The sequence below is a fragment of the Gavia stellata genome, chromosome 8 (genome assembly GCF_030936135.1).
Source record: "Gavia stellata isolate bGavSte3 chromosome 8, bGavSte3.hap2, whole genome shotgun sequence".
Taxonomy (NCBI): Eukaryota; Metazoa; Chordata; class Aves; order Gaviiformes; family Gaviidae; genus Gavia; species Gavia stellata.
In genome coordinates, this window is record NC_082601.1 from 31,481,557 (window position 1) to 31,498,588 (window position 17,032).

General features: G+C 39.5%; 1 protein-coding gene across 1 annotated transcript in view; it reads right to left on the bottom strand.

Annotated features, from left to right (window-relative positions):
- Positions 1–17,032, bottom strand: part of SPATS2L (spermatogenesis associated serine rich 2 like) — a 65,383-nt gene that overhangs the window by 14,097 nt on the left and 34,254 nt on the right. The window contains exons 4-7 of the mRNA XM_059820292.1: positions 15,537–15,586; positions 14,306–14,546; positions 9,003–9,203; positions 8,435–8,570 (exon numbers count right to left, since the gene is read on the bottom strand). Of these exons, the coding sequence (XP_059676275.1) occupies positions 8,435–8,570; positions 9,003–9,203; positions 14,306–14,546; positions 15,537–15,586 (628 nt within the window). The remainder of the gene's footprint in view (positions 1–8,434; positions 8,571–9,002; positions 9,204–14,305; positions 14,547–15,536; positions 15,587–17,032) is intronic.

The following is a 17,032-nucleotide window of genomic DNA, read 5'->3' on the forward strand; positions in this document are numbered from 1 at the left end:
ACCAATCTAGCTATCAGCATCGTATCATTGTTCACCACAGGTGAATATCTGTAGTTTGGAGCACAGGATTCAGCACTGTTTGATTTTAATATCCAGATGAAATTTTGAGGTGGGGTTCAGGAGGGAGACAACTTTGTTGAAGGAACACAGCAAGGCAGAGACTTCGCATAGAGGACATGCAAATGGGGCCAGAACAGAGCCAGTGCTCATGAGGTATGAGATACAGCTCTCTAGGATTCATTTTGCTGAAGTGATTCTGAAGGCAAGAGCATAGGTGTCCTATTCCTGGTCAAATGGACAGTACTTGTGCCTTGGACTTACGCAGGCTGGCAGTCACACTAATATACAACAGGAAAAGAGCTGCAAATGCCAAACTGCAATGAGTTGCCAGCACAGCAATGATAGGGGTAAATTATGCTGACAGCTGCCTCATTTCACAGTTTCATACTCAGAACAAATTCTGAATTTGTTCTGACATTAGTGGAAACAAATTAATCTTCCTCTAGTTTACTGCATGAAATTTAGTACTTGCACAGTGAAAAAGAAAAGATCTTTTCAGTCAGCTACAATACCTCAAAATCCAACTAAAATGATTAAAGTTATTAGTGCCTCTTCAGAAAAGCTACTTTAGATTGCCAGGCTGGCTGATTTATAGCCTTACTGATGAGAATCAGAAGGGTTCCAGAATCTTCTCTTTCTTTCTGCCTCTTCTAGACATTATGATAAACCTATTGTGCCTGAAGAGACAGGGAAATAAAAGACCAAGCTGACATGGAAGCAAACATGCTGACACAACTCCCAAAGGTAAGCCACAGCTGCGTGGCACAGAGGTTACTGTTAAGAGTGTAATTCAAACGAGTCCTTTGAAAACCTTGTTAAACCCCCAAAAATGCTAATTTTCTCCTTGAGGTGTTTAATAAGCTTCACTCTCCCCTGAATCAGCTTTGTGCACGGTTTTGAGAATGAATGTTGTTTTGGAGACTGAGGAAGACACAGTCAGCTGTGGCATTCTGAATGACTGCAGCAGGGCTCTTCATCTGGAAGGGGGAAAGAGCTATTTTTTCATGGGCACCCTCTGGGATCTGGTTCAACAGGTGAGATACTGGAACACTAAGGTACAATTTGAGTCCTCTTTTCATAAGGAAGGGAGTGCGTTTTTGGACACTGCTGGAGTTTGACAGCTTAGGCTTCAAAAAAAACCAACACACTATTCTCCAGTGACTGTTCTGTCAGCGGGCTTTGGAACAGACCCCAGTAGCTCCTTAAAGTTGCACTGGTTAACAATCTGCTCACAAACTCAAGCAAGTTCGAGAGACGTTAGTACTGTCACTGCCTCTGCTATATCTGAGCTGAGATTACATGCAAATTCATGGGATACTCCCAATAAGCTCAGCATTGGTCTTTAAGCATTATGCCTTATTTCATGTACGCGTTTCCCTTCTAGCATGAACATATTTGACCCACAGGTGGGGTGAAGAGACAACTGATAAGAACCTCTAAGCTAATTGTGTATTTCACAAAAGAATCCCCCACCTCTATCCAAAACCCAGTCAAACTTACAGCACAAGGGACTAGAATGGTGTGATGAGAATGCAAATATAAAGCCCAACCACCTGTAATGGGTGATTACAAGCTTTATAGGATTAGTGAATAGCCATGCTATTTTGTAATTGGAGAAATGATACCTGAAGTTTTCTTTATATTAATAAACCTGTAGGAAAAGCTGTTGTTACATTACATATTTTGCAATGTCTCAGTAAATTATATTCTTCCAGTATTAGCTCAATAGTATTTAAACGTTCATGGCACTTGAAGGTTATTTGATCACTGTATTAGTATATGCACAATGTTTACACAGCAAACCAGATTATGTGAATTTTCATTCTGACCACAAATACAGTCTGACAATAAGCAGATAAACAAAAGACAGAATAAATCAATTCCACTGAAATCCTTCTCTCTGCAGCGTACCATCTGGTGAAAGTAAAAATGCCTGAAGGCTTTTAGTTATTCAAGTTTATTTTGCGTTACTCTTAATCTACCTTCACTAATACTGTTCTCTTTAGCAGCCAGTTAGCATGGTGGGGCCAGGTAAAACCATCATAATTAAAGGCCTATTTGCATTTTTCTTTTAAGCTCTCTTTACAAACAATTAGAAATGTATTGCCTGATCATAGAAACTTGTTTAAGCTGAAAACTGACATGGATAACCTTTTCCTGAAAGAACACTTCTAAGTTTTATTTATTTAGAAATGAAGGCATCCCCTCAGGATTTGGCAGAGTTTTAACAATTGTGAGCATGAGTTGTACCATGGCTTGTTAGCATCCTACGCATTTTTACATAAATTTGTAAAGTATTTATTTCTTATTTGAGTCTCAGTTCTGATCCGACTACTGAGGTATCTGAGTATCTTACTGGTTTTATGTATTTTAGCCTAAACACTCTGGCAAGGCAGAAAACTGTGGTCCCTGTTGTTGGGCTCCTGCTACCGAGGAGAGGTAACTTTCCCAAAAGCATCCTGGAAAGTGGCCACAAAGAAAGGAGAAGAGTCTGGCTCTTTGGTCTGACACCCATTGAAATTTTTTTGATATAATTATTCCTTCTATGTGTTTGATAAGTTAGGTTTCTCCTCAGTCTGACAACGAGATCAGAAAGATTAGATTCACTTTTCATCCACAACGACACACACAAAAGCAACAATCTACCTGCATAGCCCCAAAACGCACACGAGCTTGGGTTTTACTGAGGATGACAAACACACCTATGAATGACTGGGAAGGAAGAGGGGAGATGCAAGGCCATAAAGTATGAGCAACAGGCTAAAAGACAGTGTAATCCACCTTTGGATTTCACCTCTGTAATCCATCTTTGCAAGCTTAGTAAAAAATATAGGGATGAAGCAAGTGTCTGTAAAAGACAAAGGGGCCAGAAGGGGTACATAACGTATCTCATTGAAACCTAACTCTCCCCAATGTCATGAGCTCCATCTGTTCTCTCCAGCAACACGCAGCAAGGGTAATCCCAAACTGCTGGAGGTCACGAGAGGAGAGCAAGCACAAGCACCTCTCCTGGTGCTGAAGCCAGAGCTGTTGGATCAGGTCCTCCCAGATCCCGCAGGCAGCAGGGGCAGGGCCCAGGGGCCTCAGTAAAAAGCACTGGTCTTTGAAGGTACCTGAAAACCCAGCTGGGCCCAAGGAGACCTAAATGCTCAGGAGACCATTTTTTGCTTCTCTGCACTGGCAAGGTTATGGACGGGATCATGTGTCTGATGGGCAAACAAATATCAGAACAAAATGCAAGAGGATTTGAAAAATCTGTACTTTAGAGGCATAAGGACTACCAAAGGTCAGCTAGCGGACAGATGCACGCAGAAAGCTAATGAGGACTGCTTGGAAATGCAGAGAGAAACAGCACAGGAACTCTGTTTAGTGTAAGGCAATACCAGTCCTGGCCTTTCCAGCCATCTGCCCATGCTCTAAACTACCACATCACTAACACAGACAGGTAGCTCTTAATCTGGTGCAACTGATTCTGGGCTATGGGAAACAGAAAATCATCATCTTTACAGTCTGCCAAGTAGGGGTCCCAGAAAGGGGATGAGACTGTTCACTCACTGCTCTTCAACTGTGAGCACTGGCAGTGTTGCTCATCACCCAGCACTGAGTACAGACACAACTATGTTCTTTTAAATGGCTTCCTCCCCCATTCAACCACTCCTCTGCTTTGACTTTAACATAGAAAACAACAGAAAAAAAGCTTTATCTTCCCCGAATATACAGTACATGCTTCCTAGTTGTTCCCTGAATGTATTTTAATATATTTTTAAATTGTTAATGTTGCCAAACTCCATTTTTCCAGCATTACGTCAGAGTCGATTTTTTAATCCAGCCTATGGTGGAGCTTTCAAGTGCTTTTTGTTCACTCAAAACACAGCAACTGTGTTGGTTTTCATGCTCTTTATAAAGCATTGGACATATCAACGTGTTTGAGATGCAAAGAGTAGAGGAGACCTGTCTTTCTTTGATCCAGTTCTGCACACAGCGTAGTTAAACCTGGCCCATACTATTTTCTACAGACTATTTTCCATTCCTGGTTGGAAGCAGACCATATGGGCAAGTAGCAGATGTTTCCTTTTAGTTCTCCATATGACTGTGCAGATGCCCAATATGTGAAAATGATTTTCTGGCAAGAGGTGTTATGAGGAACTGTGGCTCCTTTTGTGCTCTACACATTTCACTCAGATTTCCTGGGGCTCTCTTTTTATCCCCAAGATCATTATTCAGTCTCTTGGTGGAAAAGTGAGAACGCAATTATAGCGTATGGGTTTTAACCTTCGCAACAAATGTCTCAAGCACACTCTAGTGAAAGAGGAGTTCATCTAGCTTTTCTGACCTTCCCCTGCAACTTCAGCACTATTTGGTATTCTTTTTTCCCTTGCCCTACACTACTGTGAGACATGGCTATGATCTGACTGACATGTTTTACATCCAAGCAGTAAGTGGAGTAGCTTATGTTCTTACGCACACAAAGGTATTCCTGACAACCATATAGCAAAGCTGGATGCAGTGAGGAGAAATACTGGCTGAGGGAGTACTGTTAGAAGGATCTTCCTCATAACTTTCAGGTGCACATATGAGCGAGAAACAGTGAGCTTCAGCTTGCTCTGCTCAGTACTCTCATAGCCTTGGGGAAAAAAATGTCATAGAAAGTCCTGCAAGAGCAGTGGTGATGAGAGTGCTCGGTCACAGCAGAAGCACAATCCACACAAGACTGCAGAAGACTTCTCGCAGAGTTGGGCAAAGTGGCCTGCCTGGTCCAGCCCATGGCCTATAAAATGCTATGGTGTCTTCCGGCATGAAAAGCACTGTACAAAAGCAAATCATTATCACTTGTTCTGAGCATGCAGAGAATTACACCAGTTGGCAGGAACTCCTGGGAGGCTCTTTAAGAAAGTGAGCCCACTGCAGTGTTTTTAAATAAACATCTTTCTGAGATTGTTTTTGGCCCCATTTCATTAGAAAGTTAAATCCGGAAGCAAGCACTGCATTTTTTTCCCCAAGCATTTACAGGTGTTCACAGCACACCTGCTCCATGCCACTCCTTTTTTAGATTGTGGGAGGGTGGTATGCACTGTTTTGTCAGATAGGTGACTTTTTAAATAGCAGCATAGGACTGACTGAGCATGTTCAGGAGTAGCTTCCTTTCATCAGTTAGGACAAGCTGTGAAATACTGAGCTAGAGACATGGACTTCCACTGGCAACTATCATTCAACAGTTTCTACTGCTAAAAAGGAAATGTTCTTGTGAATCTTTCTGCTGAAGCTTTCAGGACATCTTAGACCACATGTGCTATTCATTTATCTCCATAATAATGGTTTCATATGCTATCTGGAGGTAGCAGGAAGACATATGATGTTATCTTTGCACTACTTCTTCCTTTCTGTGATTGGTAAAATTATGAAAAGATTAAAAAAAGATTATTAGAAAGTCCAAAACATTACTGACTCTTGAAATGTAGTTTTGATTCTGACCTTGATAGTAAATGCAAAAAAAGACACAAAAAGGGTCTTTTATCCTGTTGCCAAAGGAAGATAAAGAAAAACAAACCCAAGAGAGACAACAGAAAGTAGTATGTGTTTCAGCATTCAGCTGCAGGACAAGATTAAAGCTTCTGACTTCATTTAGCTTCACTAAAACCCCTTAGGTGGTGACAGCTGTGTATAACAGGAACCAGTTAAGCTTCCATCTAGGTTACAGTACTGAGCCCATTCAAGTGTTCCCTGCAGTTCTGACCACAGACAGCAGTTAGTTGCTGTTATGTATTTATCTGTTATACATCTCAACCAGTCCACACTCCAGCAGCAACTGGGAGAAGAACTTGCAAAAAGCTTTGGAATCACTATCACAAAGGAGATCAGATACCATTGTCATCCCCTTGCTTTTGGTTACTCCATACATTCTGGGACCAACAGCTTAGCTGAATTGCTTCATTTTCCCTTGATAGACAAGTTGGCTGTGCCACAGCAAAATTCCCATGCCCAAGGAGGGTGATAAATATGCAACAGGCTGAGTGCCCACTTAATTACCTTATCCTCCTGCTACCACTAGTGATGCTTTGTTCAACTTTGAAGCAAGAAAACTGCCATGTAAATAACACAAACTAAACGTTTCAGGCCAGGAATACAATGTGTTGACTGTATGAGGTCTGAAGCTGTATGTGTCGCCGGCTCTGGTGATTTCTACTCAAATCCAGTTAATGTACAGCAGTTGGCAGCAAGCTTCTGTAAATGAGGCACTAAAGACAGCTCTTCCCATCTTTTTCAGAGTTTAAGCCACAAGGTCATATGAAATATCCCATGTTTTTAATTTTAGCAAAGATGGCGTTAAGTCATGTATTTTACTGTTTAAACCAAATTTTCCCTTCATTCATTTGAAGAAAAACCTAAATATTAGGCTTATGAGCTGCCAAAAGCAATGTAGCCCACATTGAGATTTCCATAAACACGTCCTGATGTTATAATGTCCTTGTTGCAATGCTATGCTACGTGCATGAAATTGCTTTGTGAGGCCTGAATATTCAGAGCACGGATCTGTTACATTCTAGAGCTTCTGGCAGACTCCAATAATTTAGGTACTGAAGCTGGCAGGAAGTAAAATTAAATGAAGCCTATTCAAAAGTTTTCCAGGCTATTTTTCATCATTTTAAGTCTACTTGGGTTTACATACTCTTTTGGGGTCATTTTGTCTTTTCCCCTATTAAGCTCACCTATTAAGTAACACATTTTAGCATTAGGCAATACACTTTAGTGTTTTTCAAGCTAAAACATGAATACATGAAAAATGAAGAATTCCAGTTCTGAATTTAATGTAGTGCTCCCCCTGCATTCTTAGATCATGATAGAGTTATAAGCCTGTTCCATGACCACAGCGATTATCGTTTAAAGATTGAATTGACTGTGACTGCCTGCAAACAAGATTAGACATGTAGAGTGACATTATATATTTTTAACACTGTTACAAAAAAAAAAAATTGGAGAACTACACAGCAAATGAGACCCAACCATGAGTTTACTCAGAGAAAAGGTCAGAGCCTTCTTAGCAGAAACCATAGACATTTCATAAGTTTTCTAAAATCATACAAAGCCACCTCTGAGAACTACCAAGAAAAGGCGCAAGGGGTTGATGAACTTCACTTAATGTTTCTACACCAACAATATAATTACTGCATTTTAGTTCATAAACAAACATCACTATACTGGCTCCAGACAACAATACGCAGTTTGGTACAACTTGATCACAGCCTATGTTCATTGGAGTACAGAGACAGAAACAAAGTACTCTCTGCTAGACAGTAAGGTACGCTGCCGGCTCAGTGCAACTTGGACTTTCCGCCAATACGGAAGTGGAGCCCCAGTGGGACTGAAATGACTTTAGATGAATCATTGAAGACAACAAATACACCACTGAAGTCCAGAGTTAACAAACTTCTGCCAATACTACAGTGCTTTCATAAGATATGCTTATAAAAATACTGACAAATATTGTGGACAAATTAAGGTTGAAAGGTTTTTGTACGCTTCTGTGATTTGTAACCACATCTTGTACATTTTAATATGATTTTTTCTGTTTACTGCAACATTGTATAATACCCAGGTTTTATATGGCATCTATGCTTAACAAAAGGCCGAGTAAAACTCAAACCAGAAAATATTTTTCTATGACAAGTATATACAAAAATATGTAACTTGCTACTACAGCAATTATTTCTGCTACAAATTTTCAAAGGGCGTAGACATATATGCTAAAGATCAGGAATAACCCAAATTATAATAGAAAACATTTAGAAAAAAGGAAAAGATAAAAGAATGAGGAAAAAGAATGAACTAGAGATGAGAACTAGAAATTAAGTGATGGATGGGAAATTTAGAAGAAACTATGAGGGAAAGTAAAAAAAAGAATGGTGGGATAAGAAGCAAAGATGATGGGAAATGAAGAGACAGTAAAGGACTGGCTGCCAAAGAAGATAAGATCAAAGAAGTATAAAAAGAAGAGATTTAAACAAGGTAAAAGAGACTTCAGAAAACCCCATAGACAGGATTGTTGGAAAAGCTTTCATTTGCTACCACTGAACTTGATAGAAAAGAATTAGGTCAAGATGGATCACTTAGGGAAAAAAAAACCATAGTGAGATTTTTTTCAAAGAACTGTAGTTTTGTCCCCTTTTATCTTTATGTATGTATGTAAACATACACTTATGCATGTATCACTTCCTGCTTGGTGAGGAGTTACTTAACAGCACGTTATTTTTTCTGATTAAACCAAATACTGCAAACAAACAGTGTATAAGTGACCCCTCCCCACCAATGCCAGTGGCCTAATTAGCCCCTCTTTTCTCAAGTAGTGCTGATGGATCTCTCAAGCTGATTTACCTACCAGCTGTGTAATTCTGCAAAAGCAGCTTTGATCTTCTTCACTGAATTATCCACTTCCTCTTTGATCATCATACGATACCTGGTTAGAGAAACAGTGCAACGCTGCAAGTCTTTTACTGATTTTTCAATGTTCGGCCCTAAAATAGAAAACAAAAATTACACAGAAGTCAGAAAGCTGTTTTTGGCTTTTCTGAATAAGGGAGCAGGAATAGTTCAACATGTTATTTGCACAGATCAGGATGAAGTGGTAATCCTACTGAAGTCCATAAATCCAACTTTTCCATAGTCCTTCTGTGGTGCTCTTCAGTTTCTAAACACGTTTGCTAAAATTCATTCCCCAGATCAAATAAATGTTAAAACAGCACTACTAATTTGAATTATTTATTTTCAATGACATTTAAAATATAATGTTAAATAGACCATAAATTGTTCTACTAATTTTTGTTATGCTGAACATGATTCTGCTCTCACTTTCCAATACATCTCTTCTTCACTTACGTGCTTTTTTTTTCCTAGAGGCCTCAGCTGTCTGATCACCTCAGCACATAGCAACCAGGGATCCAATTTACCTCTTTTTTTGACTGAATCATCTGTCTTTGTTTCAAGTTGGGTTGTAGCGTTGGATGATTTAACTGAGGAAGATTTTGACTTTGGCCTGCCTAGGTTACACTGGAGTTGAACTGATGACTGAAGAGACTCATGCTGTTCTACTCCATTCATAGTCTTTGGGTTTAATTCCACAGATACTCTCTGGTGTTCTTGTTCTTTGTCTGTAAGAAAACATTAAGGCAGAAAACAGGGAGTTTAAGAAAGATATGAAGCCTTATTGTTGAGTCTGAATGACTATGTTTATACACTGGAAAAATCAAGTTCTTTTTTCACTGGCACGCATTCTACAGAACCTCGGAAAGCAATGACAGAATAGAAACAAACTGGTTTTGGTTATTAGACATTAATCTGAACACATCTATGTTTCAACAGTCTAAAAAGAAAAACCCATTAAAAATCAACTCTTCCAGGCTGATATGAAAAAAATACCTCATAACATAGAAAGCTTACTACCAATTGTAATCTTTATCCAAATATTAGAGAACAGAACTAGAGAGGAAATCTGCTATGGAAAGCATGAGACTGAACAAAAAATGTTCACCATTTAATCAGCATTTTAAAAGCACTGATTAAACATTCCTAGCTGAAATACTTACCTTGCCTGACTACAGGTTTCTATCAAAAGCAGCTGCTAAGAGGGACCAAGCAGGAAATGAAACGATGTCAAAGATTAGGCTCCTGGGTTCAACAGCTTCAGAGGGATAAGATAACAAAGCCTGAGCCTGTTGGCAGCCACAACACAACCTGGTTTACTCTTTCCAAGACTCCAAAGGGATTCAAGATATCAGTGTCATGACACAGGGACAAGCAGCCAAAGAATGGCTATGAAAACTGACAGGTAAGACCAGCTATTACTGCCACCGTGAATTTTAGTTAAGGAAACACGCATAGAAAATTGTTTGTTTTGTTAACTCATTTTTCTAACCTTTGTACTCACTTTGATGAATGAATGACAGTTTGTTCTGAAGATGCTCTTTATGCATCACTTTATTCAACCGATGTTGCGTGGTGTCTGTAGAAAACAGGTTTGTCAGATTAACAGTTGTATTATAGCCCACAGAGCAGGATTAACACTGCTGGGACTGAGGAATGCCAACTGCACAGCTCCAAGATACTAACTAGTGACTTCTTTGTGCCCTGGCTGGGCACTAGGATGGGTGTAAAGTACATCTTAGTATGTTTCCATGGCAATCACATAATGCCAGAGGAACAAGGAGGAACATTAGTGCCCACATTTCTAAAACAGCTTTTGTTTATGGGCTTTAAAAGGTCAGTTGACAAACAGGGAAAGTATCTTACATTAAATCATATGTAAGAAAATAGCTACAGAAGTTAAAGAAATCTGTGCATCTGTGAAAGAAGGAAACATCAGGTATGCAGCACTCTGAACATATCAAAGGTTCAATGCAGCTACCAGTCTCACACATAGCCAGGAACTCTGTTCTGAGATAACTGCCATTAACCCCATGCAACCCTGGCTGCATCTCCCACTAATGCACATAGCTTTGATTTATAAATAATGTTCTTTCTACTGTCAGTTGAGGCTGGCCTTGCTAAATAACTCCAACAGATAGACTACTTGTTTCTATCAGCTAAGCTATACAGAAAGGCCAGGGCTATTGGGTTCTGACCCCAAGATTACATCTTTTGAAATTTGTCATTCAAGTGCAAAATTGTTTTTTACTGCATTTAATTAGCAGCTTTGGTATACTTGTCTAGACAAATGACAAACTGACAGCTTTTTGCCTAAAGAAAGTCATCTAAAACAATGGTTATAGTCTAAAAAACTTTAAAATCACCTTTTGTCTGCAAAATACTTTGACACTGTTTCTTCCAAAATGACACATGAGCTACTTTGAAACCCAGCAGCAAGATGACCAACATAGCCTAGCAAACAATACCTTAGTATGCTGCAACTGAACTTTCAAATTTGATTGAGGACAATCAAGACAATTAAAAATAGATCGAGAAAGTCCGCATCAAATCTCTGAAGGCTTGGGCCAGCTAAGAAACACGTGTGACAAAATCTAGGGATAAAGTTTCTCTCAAATACTTGAAAGAGAATTCAAAGGTTTGGGTAGTAATAGCTAGAAGTAAACTGTTGCAGGGTTCAGTACGTGGTGCCTTGGAACTTCAGCACTAGCCTAATGTGTGACCTCTGCTGTATTAACCATCAAGTAGTACCAGAGCTGCCAGTACTGGCAGCAGCCCAAATAAAATTGCTTTGAAATCTGCTGAGCTGCCATCTTTGAAATGAGTGGTTTATTTTTTTATAACAGCTTGCCTTTCAAAACCTTGTAAATAAAGTGAACCTCAGTGGATTCTTTGGCTGAAAGAAGAAAAAACCTCCAAGATATAAACAGGAAATTTAAAGGATTCACTAAAAATCATCCTACATGAAAAACAATTGAAAAAAAGTAGGAAAGAGATCAGTATCTGATTTGTACCTGGTTTTACCCAAGTTCCTGCAAAAGCAATAGCATGGCAAGGCAGCATCAAATATCCTTTCGGTGCATTCATGCCCCTTCTTTACAAGGGCATGCACTGAAAGGGTAGCTGTAAATCCTTCAGATCCTGTGTTGCCAAGAACTCTTAGAAGGACAGTTGGCAGGTTTGTTCTGGTCACCATTTTGAAGTAATCTGGTTTATTGGAGGCCTTTTCCCCTTCAAGATCTTGAGAGAGAGAGCCCCTGAACTGACTCATAATTAAGTGAAACACTCCCTAAGGCCCTCCATGATGAGGCAATTTGGCTTTCCAGGGCCTTGAATTCTGTGCTTCATTTGCTCTTGCAGGTCTTGATTCCTTGTGGGAAACCATCACACAAAAAAGCAACAACTAAAAGGCTTCTCAGAAAAAGAAAGATGGAACAATGGCAAGAAATAAGCAGAGCAGACCTGGACTAAAGGTAATGGCCACATGTTCTCCCCTATCATCTTCTAGCATGGGACACATTATGGAGAAACAACAGCTACACTGCATCCTCCCTTCTGGCCCCTGAAGTCCCTTCCAGGCACCCAGGATTTTATGGCTCTGAAAGACCTAACCTCACAGGCTGTGAGTTAGTATAGGCAAAGCTTCAACCTCATGTTCCTCAAGGGGAGGAAAGCATAAGGGACTGTCAGCAGACACCTGACTACGATCTTTCTAAGCTGTGAGCTGTCTGAAGGTGATGGTGAAATGACTACAGTAACATTAATTTGATAGGGAAGGAACCAAAACAAACAAGCCAGACAAGGACAAAACAAAGGAGATTACAACACAAGAGGGAGCAATATGAAATGGGCGCACTTTGGACTCCAGCATTTCAAACTGCTTTAGAACAGTCTGTGTGACTTGCTCAGAAACCACAAGGGTTCAGCTGCTGGCCTCTGAAGGATCCTGATCACCCTTCTCTTCTATTTAGCTTCATGCACTTCAGCACAAATTTAACAATACATTATAGGTGGCTTTTGACCTTAAGAAAGTAGCTATACTACTTGCTGCAAAGACAAGGATTCTAGTGCAACTGAAAGTGAAGAAGAAAGTCTTTCCTTCTCTGTATTAAACAAATTGTCAGGAACTTATTTTACTATGCAAGGGAAACTTGAATATGAAAGTTTCAGGTTTTATTTTCTCTCAATCTCCTTTCCTTTCTTTTCCACCTCTTTATTTTATCCTTCCCTCCCCCTGTTTTAGAACAGGGGATAGGTGTAAAAGTTTATAAAAATTGTAAAGCTATGGTAATATCTCATTTGTCACTTGTAAAAGCAAAGAAAAATTCTGAGATACTTTTTGCCCTTGATATGTATACCGCTACACTGTATCATGTCAAAGAAAAAAAGGATTCAATCCCAATGCCACAGAAAAAGATCACTAAAAGCATGGGTACTCTTCTTGCATTCAGGTCTGTTACCCCCGAGAAAACTCTCCCTATGCATGAACAATTCAGTCTATGTATCTTTATTCATGCACATACCATTTCAAAAAAAGCAACTCTAAGAAGTTTGACGTGGGAGCTTCACATATATTTATACCACAAATATTTACATCTTGCAGAATAAGTGGCAAGAATGTGTTTAGTATTAGGGAAATGCAAAATTTTCTGGCTTATAGCATATTCTATCCAAAGTAAGTGGGAGTCTCTAGCAAAGGCGGGAAGAGTATCACTGACCCTTTGAGAAGCACCAAATTCTGAGGACAAAATTCCTTGATAAGTAGTTCGTCTATTTGGTTGCAGAGTTTTCATTTAATTGACCAGAGGTTGGCACCACCAAAGTCATTTGGAAGCAGCAGAGAATTAATTGCAGGACAATTATCCATTGGGCGCATTCCTTTAAAATGAGGTTTGAGAGCTGTAATTGCAACCACGGAGAAAGGGATTTCAAGGAAAGTTCTTTCAATGCAATCTTACGTACTGCTTAAGACACAGGAAGAAAATACTAACAGCAGCAATAATCTAGGGCTGTCAGAAGTTTAAAATGCGAAGAGCTGGAAAACCACTACCTGTACTGACAGCAACTAAATATGAGCTTTATGAAAGGATACTTGAAGGCAAAAGCTTTTACAGAGCTTCTCCCCTGGAAGAGAAGGTTTGTTTTCATTGATGTTGCTATAATCATAACCCTGTATCTACTACAACCCAGTGGGGGAGAGCTTTCTGTGTTACTGTCCCCCAGAGTTTCAGAATCAGTGTCTAGACCCTAGCAGAAACGTGCATGTACTAAGAGGCTATCAGACTGCCTTCTCTCAACACAAAGGCCCTCCCTTCCCTCTTAGGGAAAGCCAGTGGAGATCTACTGCGACTAGGCTATTCAGGGAAGATGAGAAAAAGAAAAAAATGGACCAGTCTGGACTAGGCAATAAAGAAATCCTGTAATATGCCACAAGCTCATACTGCTCAGATGACTTTACTCCAGATGAGGTATTTTATCGCTTCTGTCACCATTTTACACTCAAGCCATTTTCTAACCCTGCATTCTTCTGTATTTATAGCTGTAATATTCTGTATCAGCTAAGCCTCTAATTATAGTTTGATCCTTTTGTCTCTAGAAAAAAAAAAAAGACATTTCGCAAGGAAACATTTTGCAAGGCAAATTCTGCCCAGATATAGATCTACTTGCATGACTTTAATAGCTATGTGCATTATTTTGCACAAACCCCTCTATCCAACTTCTTTTTATTATAGTCTGCTTCATGGCAATAAAAATACCAAGATCTTTATATAAAACTTGGGGGGCTTAGCTATTGCCAGTTAAAAAGATGTCTTGTGCCAGATGCACTGACCGGTGATTTCTGGACAGACCAGCGCCGACTCTACAAATCCTGAGCCTTTGTTCTCAAGAGAAGCAGCTTCCAGTTTCCGACTGGCAGAACTACTGCAAGAGTTGTCCTTAGAGCATCCATTCAGATGGCAGTCATATATTCCCTGGGGCTCTCGAGATGCCTTCTCAGGTCCACCATTCTTGTTTTTAGGATCTTTATTGCCTTGGTGCTGTTTAGATTTGCTTCTTTTTCTCCTATTGTTCTAAATGGAGAAATATTGCAAGAATAGAGACATCGTTCAGTGCAACTCATATAAACTCAAAATATAATCATTAAATTGTCCATGCTCTTAGAATGCCATACAAGTGACATCAGTGTAATGCAATCTACATAGGCCATCCTGCACTATACAACACATTGCATCTGTTCAGCTGAGTATATAAACCATTTCAAATAAAACCTGAAGCCCCAAACTGGTTTTCCCCTTCCTTCCACACAAAATACTTGCATTGCAAAATGGTAACAGAGCCTCTATTAAGATGCTGCTCAAAATGTTTGCAGTCACTTAGGACAAGCAGTTCCTAACCATCTAGGGGACATTCATGCAGTAACATGGACAAACCCTTAAGGCATCACTCTCATCAGGTAGAAAGTGATCACAGAGGACACAGGTTGGCCACTGCTACTGTAGCTCTCCCAACCATAAAGAAGAGCCTCCATGACAGTGACTCACAGGACAGCCTCCTGGTACAGCTCTGGCTTGGAGATACATAAGCATGAAGATCATACCCCAAATATATTCTTGAAGTATCTGACTTGACAGTGTCACTAATGCATGACTCCTAATGGATGACTCCTACACATAAGTTATTTTTACACCTGGTAGCAAAAACTCTAGCACCACAAGTGGCTAGGACTATCCAGAATACAATTGCTCGTTAAAAGCATTTCTTCACATGGCCTCTTTTGGGATTTGTTCTGTACTTGTCCAGGGTCTGGCTCCCACACATATGTACACACAAGTGCTGTCCCAGAAATTCTCTCAGAACACTGGGCTAGAGAGACAGCAACAGATGAACAGGATTAAAAATAATACACACATTTGCTTTCAAGCATTCTGACTACAGGTGTGCATGAAGTCACCTACATTAGCAAAGGCAGAAGTAGTGGCCAAAAAAAAAAAGTGCTACCTTCAACCACAGACAGCTGATAAATGGTCTGAATGCTTTGATTCTCAAGAGCAAGTTCTTACCTTCTTTTTCCCTGTCACGTTCCATTCTTTTAGAACCTGAGTTGCACTGCCTAGAGAAAGGAAAGATAAAACATTTCAACAGAAATTCAGCTATGGAAAAGAACAAGTGTGTTCAGGAACAGTTTCTAGTTTCCTAGCTGGGCAGGATTTCCATTTGTTGTTGTGAATTCTCTTATGCGGGGAGAACAAAATGGGTACTGCCATCTTTCTCCTTTTTAGTTACCCATTTTATTTGATTACGCTATGTACAGTGGATGGGCTACTTGGCATTACTGCTTTTTATGGCCCTCATTCCACAAAGTGATTAAGTGGATGCCTAACTTAAAGCACTAGCATAAGGCCCAGAAAAATCAACACTCAAATCTCTTGCCTGAAAAGGGAAGCTTCTTGGCACCCTAGTATAAACACTGGCTAAACTAGACAGTCCAGCCTGACTCTAGAGCTTCCAAAATTTTTAAAATCTGGCATTTTTAGCATATGCTTCCTATGTGTTATCTGTCATATTCAGAAGACATAAGAACATAAAAATGAAGACTTAATTAGCATCAAAAAGAGTAATTTCGTGGACTCCTGCAGAAATTCTGCATCACACAAACACAGCAAACTTAGGCCTGGCAGAAAAAAATTATTAAAATTTATATTGAAAAATTACAATTTTGTATACTTGAAACTCTGTCTGCCAGCCCTAAGGAGTTGCTTAGATAAATTTACAGAACAAAGCAAGCAGAGCCTCAGTCAGACCAGTGCCAGCTGCCATGTTAGAAGAAAACTCTTCTGCATCTAGTTAACATCATTATTTTGTCCTCCTGGACCCTAAAGCTGAAAACAGATGCTTATGGTAAGTGTGCAGTCTGATTTGTCATCCAAACTACTATGGCAGTATCTGCTACAATAATCCTTTTAATCACAACCAGGTTAAAGGTCTTCTGCTTGAATTTAAGAATCACTTTACCATCACTGCATAATTCTAGTAGATATTCATTTATTATCCTTTCCAAAAGGATTTCATACCCAGCCATTCTTCTCACTCATTTCAGTGAAGTCTTGATGATATTACTATTAAGAAGTAATGCTGTTTCCCGACCACCATGAGTCATCACCATGTATTCAGCCAAAGACACGTGAGGTTTTCAAATGTACCAAAATTATTTTTCTATCACAATAATCCAGATCCAAGATTATCTGGTGAGTCTATCACGCACATTAGAAGAGATTACATGTCTTGCTAGCAATGCTAAACCTAATTCGTTAAATTGTAAAAAAATGTGTATGGAATTCATCAAAGCCGTATTTTGTTTCCTAGATGACATGGCAACGCAGTCAGAAGGATAAGAAAACTTCTATTATGTGTATAACTATACAATATATCTATATTTATTTATACACATACATACTTATGGACATATAAATACCCCTCTCCTAAAGGCATGCTATCTTTTGACAGACACCATGTTTCAGTATGAAGAAATAAACCCAGACATTTGCTGCCCATTTTA